Genomic DNA, 11,355 nt, shown 5'->3' with positions numbered 1-11,355 from the left:
TAACAAACTTGACATTTTGAACACTTAAAGAGGTTTTCCCTAAACTTCTTAATAAGCACACTAATAAAGTGTATGCTTTTAAATATATGTGTACAGTAACTTTTAAAAGTTGCTGCAAGATGCCTTCAAATCAATATGCACGTTGATGGCGTTAGTGCAGTCTTTGTTTGTTTTTTTTGAGACAAGAGTCTCGCTCTGTTGCCCAGGCTAGAGTGCAGTGGCCCGATCTTAGCTCACTGCAACCTCCACCTTTCAGGTTCAAGTGATTCTCCTGCCTCAGCCTCCGGAGTAGCTGGGATTACAGGCACCCACCACCATGCCCAGCTAACTTTTTGTATTTTCAGTAGAGACAGTGTTTCACCATGTTGGCCAGGCTGGTCTCAAACTCCTGACGTCAAGTGATCCACCTGCCTCAGCCTCCCAAAGTACCAGGATTACAGGCGTTAGCCACTGCCCCCAGCCACCTTTTTTTAACCTTTTAGAGCTTAGTTCCAATGTCACTTCCTCAGGGAGCCCCTCCTTGACCACCCTACCTAAAGTAGACTCCCCATCTCCCCTCCCTAGTGATTCTATCATGTCACGCAGTTAGCACATAGCATTTAGCATATGGCCATTTAACATCTGTCTTCCTCATGTAAGAATGCATCTTGGCTGTCTGTCCAAGTCACCACTATATTCCTATGCATAGCACAAGGGCAGTGCTCAGTAAATATCTGTTAAGTGGCCTAAAGCTTATAAGATAGGGAGATCCAAAAGATATTGGGAAATAAGACTTACAGACGAGCATGGTGGCTCATGCTGGTAATCCTAGCACTTTGGGAGGCCGAGGCAGGTGGATTGCTCAAGCCCAGGAGTTCAAGACCAGCCTGGGCAACATGGCGAAACCCCATCTCTACCAAAAATTACAAAAAATTAGCCAGGCATGGTGGTGAGCACCTGTAATCCCAGCTACTTAGGAGGCTGAAGTGGGAGGTTGAGGCTGCGGTGAGCTGTGATCACGCCACTGCACTCCAGCCTGAGTGACAGAGTTGGAGTCTCAAAAAATAAGTAAATAAAATAAAAATAATAATTTTAAAAAACAGAAAAATAAGACTCCTCTCTCTATCCTTCTGGCATAAAGAAGATGTAGCAGGTCGGTCATGGTGGCTCATGCCTGTAATCTCAGCACTTTGGGAGGCCGAGGCTGGTAGATCACCTGAGGTCAGGAGTTCGAGACCAGCCTGGCCAATATGGCGAAACCCCATCTCTACTAAAAATACAAAAAAATTGGCCGGGCATGGTGGTGGGCACCTGTAATCACAGCTACTCGGGACGCTGAGGCAGGAGAATCGCTTGAACCTGGGAGGCGGAGGATGTAGTGAGGCGAGATCATGCCACTGCACTCCAGCCTGGGCAACAGAGTAAGACTCTGTCTCAAAAAATAAAATTAGGCTGGGCGCGGTGGCTCACGCCTGTAATCCCAGCACTTTGGGAGGCAGAGGCGAGTGGATCACTTGAGGTCAGGAAATCGAGACCAGCCTGGCCAACATGATGAAATCCCATCTCTACTAAAAATACAAAAATTAGCCTAGCGTGATGGCGGGCACCTGTAGTCCCAGCTACTCGGGAGGCTGAGGCAAGAGAATCACTTGAACCCAGGAAGCGGAGCTTGCAGTGAGCCGAGATCGCGCCACTGCACTCCAGCCTGGGCGACAGAGCAAGACTGTCTCAGAAAAAATAAATTAAATTAAATTAAAAAATAAAATAAAATGATGGAACATATTTATTCCAGGCAGAAGTTGGTAGTTGGCATCACTCTCCAAAATGAATGGCAGGAAAGAGGTCCTCTCCAAGGAGAGGGAGGGTCGGCCTCCAGTCTGCAGTGAGAGAGTTCCAGAACTTATCTAAGAGGTAGAAAGGTTCTGTCAAGACAGTATAGGCTCAGGGCATCTGTTTATCTCTGTTGTGGGAAGGGTGGGAGTACTGGGTGTGGGAGATGGGAAATGAATTGCTCTAAGTCTGTGGTTTGGGCAATTTCTAATAATAACTACTACCACTGGTATGTTGTTGAATAATATGCAGTGCAGTTCAGAGACATGTGAGCATGGGTCCATGCACACAGGGTGTGTACTGAGGGATGTAGTGTATGCGCAGCCCTTAAGAGCCAGGCATGTGTCATGTGTATTCTGCAGACCCTGAAGAGAATTTCAGGGAAAAGAAGGTATGTCAGGCTGTGTATGTGTATGGGGTATGTAGGTATGTGGAGTTTGTTGTGTTACTTCACCTGCAGGGAGATCACTAAATATAAGCAATAGCCCTTGTCTCCACCAGTGGCTTGGGCCAAATGAGATAGAGCTGTCGCCCCACCTGGGACAGGCAAGGCCCCTGAGATGCCAAGGCAGGGTGGCTTGTTGGTGTGCACAATCAGTCACATGTTCCCAGCCCTCAGTAAAAGTGCCCTGTTGATCCTCCACCCTCACCCAAGCAAACCCAGCCCCCTAGCCCTACCTACTGCCTCCCTCCTGAAGACTTGGCCCGCTACCACCATGACCACTACTGTAGATAAGCTGTGTGACCTGGCTGAACATTGTAGCCCTGACACGTCATGAATTCCAAATTCAGTCAATCCAGAAAACACGGAATAGGCTAGGCAGCGTGGGTCAGAAGCTCTCTGACCCCTGTCCTAAGCTCCCTGCTCATCTATAGGGAGGCACGGACTAAGGAAGAATGGGTAAAGGCAGGTAGTGAGAGAACACAGGCTGAACAAGCATGGGTTCCTGTTGCCAAGTTGGAAAGTGGCATCCTCTGAGGGTCTGATACAATCTTTCTCTCTCCTCTTTTGCAGGTTATATCCTAACCCCCTACCTCCATTCCAAATTATTTTATTGAGACAGTGTGACTTCATCACTCAGGCTGGGGTGCAGTGGCGTGATCTCAGCTCACTGCAACCTCTGCCTCCTGGGTTCAAGTGATTCTCATGCCTCAGCCTCCCAAGCAGCTGGGATTACAGGCATGCACCACCACACTGGGCTACACTGGGCTAATTTCAGGGTTTTTTTTTTTTTTTTTTTTGAGATGGAGTCTCACTCTGTTGCCCAGGCTGGAGTGCAGGGGTGTGATCTCGGCTCATTGCAATCTCTGCCTTCCAGTTTCAAGCGATTCTCCTGCCTCAGCCTCCTGAGTAGCTGGGATTACAGGCACCCGCCATCCATGCCCAGCTAATTTTTTTGTATTTTTAGTAGAGACGGGGTTTCCTCATGTTAGCCAGGCTGGTCTCGAACTCTTTTTTTTGAAGACGGAGTTTCCCTCTTGTTGCCCAAGCTGGACTGCAGTGGTGCAAATTCTGCTCACAGCAACCTCCGCCTCCCAGGTTCAAGCGATTCTCCTGCCTCAGTCTCCCAAGTAGCTGGGATTACAGGCATGCGCCACCACACCTGGCTAATTTTGTATTTTTAGTAGAGATGGGGTTTCTTCATGTTGGTCAGGCTAGTCTCAAACTCCTGACCTCAAGTGATCTGCCCACCTCGGCTTCCCAAAGTGCTGGGATTACAGGCGTGAGCCACTGCACCCAGCTTCGAGCTCTTTTCTTTCTTTTTTTTTTTTTTTGAGAGAGTTTTGCTCTTGTTGCCCAGGCTGGAGTGCAATGGCACGATCTCAGCTCACTGCAACCTCTACTTCACAGGTTCAAGTGATTCTTCTGCTTCAGCCTCCTGAGTAGCTGGGATTACAGCCGCCCATCATTACGCCCATCTAATTTCTGTATTTTTAGCAGAGACAGGGTTTCACCATGTTGGCCAGGCTGGTCTTGACCTCTCGACCTCAGATGATCCACCTGCCTCAGCCTCCAAAAGTGCTAGGATTACAGGCATGAGCCACGGCGCCTGGCCTGTTTTTTTTTTTTTTTTTCTTTTTTGAGATGGAGTGTCACTCTGTCGCCCAGGCTAAAGTGCAGTGGTGTGATCTCAGCTCACTGCAACCTCTGCATCCTGGGTTCAAGTGATTCTCATGCCTCAGCCTCCTGAGTAGCTGGTATTACAGGCATGTGCCACCCTGCCCAGTTAATTTTTGTATTTTTACTAGAGATGAGGTTTCACCATGTTGGCCAGGCTGGTCTTGAACTCCTGGTCTCAAGTGAATTGCCTGCCTGGGTCTATTCCAAATTATGAACCAAAAACTTTTCTTCCTGCTTCAGACTTGGTTCTTGGCCTGGACAAAACGCAAACATTCAACCCAGTCCCTCCATGCCCTCTTTGAACTTGAGGTCAAGGCAATGTTCTGTTGTCAGAAGACCCTAAGTTTAAACCCTGGGTCTGTTGCTTGTAGACAGCATGATTCTGGAACAGGTATTTCAGGTCTCAGAACCTTAGCTTCTGGGAATTAGAAATACTTCCTACCTGAAAGGGTTACTAGGATTCTTTTTTTTTTTTTGAGACAGAGTCTCGCTCTGACGCCCAGGCTGGAGTGCAATTGCGAGATCTTGGCTCACTGCAACCTCTTCGCCCTGGGTTCAAGTGATTCTCCTGCCTCAAACTCCCAAGTAGCTGGGATTACAGACACCCACCACCACCATGCCAGGCTAATTTTGCATTTTTAGTAGAGACAGGGTTTCGTCATGTTGGTTAGGCTGGTCTCGAACTCCTGACCTCAGGTGATCCACCCACCTAGGCCTCCCAAAGTGCTGGGACTACAGGTGTGAGCCACCGCACCCTGCCAGTTACTAAGATTTCATAAGCTAGCACAGACTGGGATTCCGGCCTATTGCCTAGTGGACTCATCAAAATACTGGTTTTCCAAATCTACCAACATTATCTGAGACAAGAAGTTTGGATCTCAGCTGTGGGACCCATGCTTGGGGTACTCGGGTGGGCAGGAGGGCAGGGGCTTACCTTGGCCTCCTCCAGGGCTACTGGTGACTCTGCATTACAGGCGGTCTGGTTCGGAGTGGCCATCATCTTCCGTTCCAAATCTTTCAGCAGACACCTGGAACTAGTGACACCTGCTTTGAACAACATCAGAAACCCAAGTCCTGAAGGAACGTTCTCAGGAAGACTCTGGCTGTCCAGAATTGTTTGCCCAGGCAGCGGCAGCCATTTTGTACCCCAGCTCTTCATACCCTTATTCTCAAATGCAGGCCCCGAAGGCTGCCTCCACCACTGGTTTTCACACCTCCAGCCAGCAAGGGGCCAAATGGGATTCAGGGGCCGTTTTCCCTGTCCTGTTCCTCGGGTCTCTCACCAGGGTTCATGTCCTGTACTGTCCTCCTGGAAGTCATCGAGGCCCAGACTGGCAGCCAGGAAGCCGGGTGTAAGCTCTGTTTCCCCAACCACCAAAGGGGAAAAGGAGGACTGCCTGGGAAGGCTGGGAGTGCAGCGGAGCTGCTGCCGCCACGGGAGAACATGGAGCAAGCTCAGGAGTCCTTTCCCACTGTCTCCAGGGGCCTCAATCTTGATGCAGCCCTGCACCCCCAACCTTCTCCCCAGGCTGGGCTCCAAAGGCCAGAAGCACAGCTGGGACCTGGGCCAAGCCTAGTGCTGAGGCCTTTTCCTCTAAGGTCATGGCCTGCCTCCCTCCTTCCTCTCAGAAAGGGAAACAGGGGAAAGGGGAAAGAGATCTTTGCGCTACATGCAGCTGAGCGGGAAACCCAACTGGGATAAGGATGGATTTCTTGGAAGAGGGGAGAGAGTCATGGAAAGAGGTTTTGCAAAAGTGGAACTGACCTATTCGCTGTCAAGGGCTATGCACACCACTACATCTGTGTGTCTTTCTGTGCGACTGCCTGTCGGTGCAATTCCCAACGCCTCAGCCCTACCTCTTGCTGCAGTTGCAGCAGCTGTGGTCAAGCCGCTCAGGCCACTAAGATGGGGGGAGGAGAAAGCCTGGACGCGCGGTGCCTGCTGGGGATTGTAGTTCTTTTAGCCTGAAAAGCGATCCAAGCGCCTGTCACGTCAACAGCCACACCCGAGACTCCAAAACCCATCTACCCTTGCGCGGGGACAGAACGCGCGTGCATCGCTGCCTTCTTTGATTGGTTAAGCCTTCTGCCAATATTCTCACTTTTGGCAACGATTAGCTGTGAGGAGGCACAACTGGACCCGCCTTCTCCGAACTCAGTTAAAGAGTTCATTGATGGCGTTAATCTTTACGGGGCAGAAAAGAGATCCGGCTAAGATGGGCGGGGCAGTATGCGCGGAGGGATCCTTGGCCTTTGAGGAAGGCGACGAGAAGATCGGCGGCCATCGCCGCCATTTTGGGCTGGGAGGAGGCAGCGGAGGGACTCGCTGCGCAGTGAGAGCACCCCGTGGGGGGTGGTCCGGGCGCGGGGAGAGGCCGGGCCGAGTGGGCTGCCTGAAGTGGCGGCGCCGGGAGAAGGCGGGAAGTGGGACCGGGGGCCAGGGAGGGTGAAGGTTGGAGTCTCCCCGGCCGAGCCCGGTCCTCAAAATGTCCCGGCAACCCCGCAGCCTCGCCTCTCACAGAGTGCGGGGTTCTTCGGTGATTACCGCGTGTTTCCCGAGACCCCAGCAGGGGAGAGGCTGGTGAAACGGCTCTCCTCTGCCGTCCTTCCACAGGGGCGCGGATCCTGAGGCCGAGCTCTGCCAACTTCCCTCCCCACCCCCATTCGGCCTGGGTATGGCGGCGAGGTCCCGCACAGAGGGACTCCCACTTCGACTGGAGAAGTGGGGGCGACGCCAGATTCCAGAGGCTGGCGCCGCGGGGGAGGGCGGAGGTCGCAGGTCTGGCCGCAAGTCGGCGTGGCAGTCAACTGGAGGCTCCGAGAGCGGAGATCCCAGTGCACCCACCTTACCTCGCTTACACCAAAGCTCCATCTCGCCGTCCGGGGTGCGAAAAACCACGGCCCTCTTAAACTACTGTAGCAACCACTAATTCCCCCTGGGACCAGCTAGATAGGGGCACGTGGAAACCTTCACGAGCCCGGTGCCTGAAGGTCTGAGGCTCTTGCCCTCAAGATCTCTCCCATTCAGCCCCGATTCTCCGGACACCCTGACCTAGCATGTCGCCAGCCTGTTGGTGAAAAGCCTGAAGTGTGCTGCCCTACTTCTCTTGAAGGTTTACACCAAAGGGATGAGGTTTTGTGCTTTACAGGCTTGGGGCACAAAGTCGGAGTCACTGCGGCTCCGAAATAGAAATGGAGTTGCCCATTTCGTATGCTTCATCAACATCTGCTTGCATTTTGAAATCCGAGTCTTAACTTTTACAAAACTTGTAGAGAAATGGCTGCCCTCCTAGAGGGAAAAACGAACTACAGTAATTCCAATTCCAATGTAATAATCTTCGTAAGGCTACAGAATCTTTCCAGTTTAAAGATTTTTTTTTTTCCCCACGGACTAAACAAAATCAGAGTATTTTGTGTTCTACTGGTGCATTGTTACTAAGTAACCTCTACTTTGAAATTCCAAGTAATTGAAAGATCACTTTTGTAGATCCTAAATGCTACCAAAATAGAAATTGTAGTTTTTATCTACTTAATATATATAGCGTTTAAGAGATGAGGAGACCTGCTTTGAAAGAATAAACTCTTAACCTTACTGTATAGCTGTAGCAGCTTCTTAAATATTGAAGTTTGATGTGAAGTTCTTTTATTGAATTGCAGGTTAAACCATCTTATTTTCTACTGCTTGAAATCTAAATCCAGAGAGATTTGTGGCTCAAGGATATCTTCAAATAAAAGTTTTGTTGCTAAAGTGTCAGTTAAAATTATGGCTAGGTAGGTTCTGAAGTAGGAGAGGCTTTGACGTAGCAGGGTGACTGGCAGTGAATTTTGTGGGTACCTTGTGATGAGTGTCATTATCAGTTACAAATGGTCAAAACATGCCTAAGCCTTCAGCCTTACTAAAAGTTTTCCAAAACTTGGCCCAGCATGCTGGCTCACACCTGTGATCCCAGCTCTTTGGGAGGTGGAGGCGGGTGGATCACCTGAGGTCAGGAGTTTGAGACCAACCTGGCCAACATGGTGAAGCCACTTCTCTACTAAAAATACAAAAGTAGCCGGGTGTGGTGGTGCGTGCCTGTAATCCCAGCTACTCGGGAGGCTGAGGCAGGAGAATCGCTTGAACCCAGAAGGCACTGTTTGCCGTGAGCCTCTCACCATTGCACTCCAGCCTGGGTGACAGAGCAAGACTCCATCTCAAAAGAAAAAAAAAAAAGTTTTCCAGAACTGAAGTTCTGCTCCTCCTATTAATAATTTTTCTTCAGGGCCGGGCGCGGTGGCTCAAGCCTGTAATCCCAGCACTTTGGGAGGCCGAGAAGGGCGCATCACGAGGTCAGGAGATCGAGACCATCCTGGCTAACACGGTGAAACCCCGTCTCTACTAAAATACAAAAAACTAGCTGGGCGAGATGGCGGGCGCCTGTAGTCCCAGCTACTCCGGAGGCTGAGGCCGGAGAATGGCGTGAACCCGGGAGGCGGAGCTTGCAGTGAGCTGAGATCCGGCCACTGCACTCCAGCCTGGGCGACAGAGCGAGACTCCGTCTCAAAAAAATAATAATAATAATTTTTCTTCAGTTGGAGTGACAACTCCATAGCGTTAACTTTTTTCCCCTCTGTTCCCCAGATATCTTACAACTGGATCACAGAATAGGATCATCATTGACTAGGGTTCTCAATCCAAAACTGGAACCACTTACTCCTAACTGAAGCTTCAGTACACTTGATCCCTACTGTGGGTTGATTTTTTTACCTACATATGGCATGTTGCCTCTACACTGATCAAGAGATGTGAGCTTTAAAAAGCTCACTAACTTGGTGGGACTTAAATAGTCATAGGAGCAGAAAAGGGTTTTAAAGATGATCTTTGTGAGGCTTCTGTCAAGAATTTAATGGGGGAGGATCCTAGACATTTGTGATTCATCCTCCATTATAAAGTAATCTAGTGAAACTTTTGAATGCTACTGAATGGCAAATACAGTACCAGCGGCAGAAATTTGTTACTCATTTGTAAATGAAAGTTACTATCCTTAAGGTTGACCCACAGGCTTTTCCATTCTTTGCTAAGAAAAATTGGGAATAGGCCAGGTGCAGTGACTCACGCCTGTAATCCCAGCACTTTGGGAGGCCAAGGCAGGAGGATCACAAAGTCAGGATTTGAGACCAGCCTTGCCAATATGTTGAAACCCTGTCTCAAAAAAAAAAAAAAAAAAAAGGCCGGGCGCGCTGGCTCAGGCTTGTAATCCCAGCACTTTGGGAGGCCAAGGCAGGCAAATCAGGAGGTCAAGAAATTGAGACCGCCCTGGCAAACATGGTAAAACCTGGTCCCTACTAAAAATACAAAAATTAGCTGAGTGTGGTGGTGCGCGCCTGTAGTCCCAGCTACTTGGGAGGCTGAGGCAGGAGAATCGCTTGAAATGGGGGAGGGGGCGCGTGGAGCGGAAGTTGCGGTGAGCCGAGATCACGTCACTGCACTCCAGCCTGGGCGACAGAGCTTGATTCCATCTCAAGAAAATAAAAGAAAAGAAAAAATTAGCCAGGCGCAGTGGTGGGCGCCTGTACTCCCAGCTATGAACCCGGGAGGCGGAGGGTCCAATAAGCTGAGATGGGGCCACTGCACTGTAGCCTGGGCCACAGAGTGAGACTCCGTCTCAAAAAAAAAAAAAAAGAAAAGAAAAATTGGGAATAAAACCGGCATATTAATGGCCTCCTGGTTTATCTAAAGAAAACACAGGACTAAAGGACTGAAAATTAGGAACTCCAAGCTCTATTTCTGTGTGTGCTGCCATTGACTTGGTTGGCTTGGGCCAGAGGCCAAATACTGATGATGAGGCCAAGCTGGTCATTTTGTTGCTTAGTCTGTTGTTCATCTACTGTTCAACTAGACTTTCAACTTCCTCCTCAGCTCTCCCCTCTGAGATGAGTTGTGTTATGCTTTTATGACAAATTCTACAAACTCTTATGTTCTTTATGACAAATTCTACAAACTCTATGTTCATAAGTTTCCTCATTTGAAAATGGTATCAGTGCTGTCTCCCTCATAAATACCTAGAGGAGTAACTAGTCTTAAGTCGCTGTGTAAACACCTACTCCCTGTAACTTTGTTATATGAGAACTTCACAACGAATGCTTCAAAGATCATTGGGGCAGTTGGAAAGCCTGCCTTACCAAAGTGTGGCCTTAGTTGTCCATAGTACCACAAAAGAGCCATCCAAGTAGGCTGAATGAGGATCAGTCTCTCAGGGTGCCCACTGGTTGTTTCCATGAAGTCATGGATGCTCATTTTGCCTGATGGCCAAATCCTAGGGACCAGTGACTATGTGTAAGTAGGATTTATTGACAGAGGTAGGAGTTATTTAAAATTTTTCCTACTGCCTGTATAATTGCAGAAAAGGACTAATTCTTTACAGTGATTCCCCCTCTTTGGGATGAAGATGCTTGCTTCTCTTTGGTTTCCGCAGTTAATCATTTTTTTTTTCTTTTTTCTTTTCTTTTCTTTTTTTTTTTTTTTTTGAGATGGAATCTTGCTCTGTCACCCAGGCTGGAGTGCAGTGGCGCAATCTTGGCCCACTGCAACCTCCGCCTCCTGAGTTCAAGGGATTCTCCTGCCTCAGCCTCCTGCGTTGCTGGGATTATAGGCACTTGCCACCATGCCTGGCTAATTTTGTATTTGTATTTTATTTTATTATTTTTTATTATTTTTTTGAGACAGAGTCTCACTCTGTTGCCCAGGCTGGAGTGCAGTGGCATAATCTCAGCTCACTGCAACCTCTGCCTCACAGGTTCACGCCATTCTCCTGCCTGCCGAGTAGCTGGAACTACAGGTACCTGCCACCACACCCAGCNGCAGTGGCGCAATCTTGGCCCACTGCAACCTCCGCCTCCTGAGTTCAAGGGATTCTCCTGCCTCAGCCTCCTGCGTTGCTGGGATTATAGGCACTTGCCACCATGCCTGGCTAATTTTTGTATTTGTATTTTATTTTATTATTTTTTATTATTTTTTTGAGACAGAGTCTCACTCTGTTGCCCAGGCTGGAGTGCAGTGGCATAATCTCAGCTCACTGCAACCTCTGCCTCACAGGTTCACGCCATTCTCCTGCCTGCCGAGTAGCTGGAACTACAGGTACCTGCCACCACACCCAGCTAATTTTTTGTATTTTTAGTAGAGACGAGGTTTCACCGTGTTAGCCAGGATGGTCTCGATCTCCTGACCTCGTGATCTGCCTGTCTCGGCCTCCCAAAGTGCTGGGATTACAGGCGTGAGCCACCGCGCCCAGCCTATTTTATTTTTTTTGAGATGGAGTTTCGCCTGGTTGCCAAGGCTGGAGCGCAATGGCGTGATCTCAGCTCACCACAACCTCCGCCTTCCAGGTTCGAGCGATTCTCCTGCCTTAGCCTCCTGAGGAGCTGGGATTATAGGCATGCGCCACCAT

At 49.4% G+C, this 11,355-nt stretch overlaps 1 protein-coding gene across 11 annotated transcripts in view; it reads right to left on the bottom strand.

Moving 5' to 3' along the window:
- Positions 1-7,554, bottom strand: part of HEXIM2 (HEXIM P-TEFb complex subunit 2) — an 11,091-nt gene extending 3,537 nt beyond the window's left edge. Inside the window, exons 1-2 of one of the 11 annotated variants that reach the window (XM_017876129.1) lie at positions 6,782-7,554; positions 4,866-4,978 (exon numbers count right to left, since the gene is read on the bottom strand). In XM_017876129.1, the coding sequence (XP_017731618.1) occupies positions 4,866-4,978; positions 6,782-6,803 (135 nt within the window). In that variant the 5' untranslated portion in view covers positions 6,804-7,554. Of the gene's footprint in view, positions 1-4,865; positions 5,897-6,781 lie in introns of those variants that run through there. The other 10 variants (XM_017876130.1, XM_017876138.1, XM_017876131.1 and 7 more) reach the window with 10 other exon arrangements.
- Between the last annotated feature and the right edge of the window lie 3,801 nt (positions 7,555-11,355).

This window comes from Rhinopithecus bieti, unplaced genomic scaffold, assembly GCF_001698545.2.
Source record: "Rhinopithecus bieti isolate Rb0 unplaced genomic scaffold, ASM169854v2 scaffold_10088, whole genome shotgun sequence".
Lineage (NCBI taxonomy): Eukaryota > Metazoa > Chordata > Mammalia > Primates > Cercopithecidae > Rhinopithecus > Rhinopithecus bieti.
Note: the sequence above shows the minus strand (reverse complement) of the source record. Positions and strands in the feature narration are given on the sequence as shown.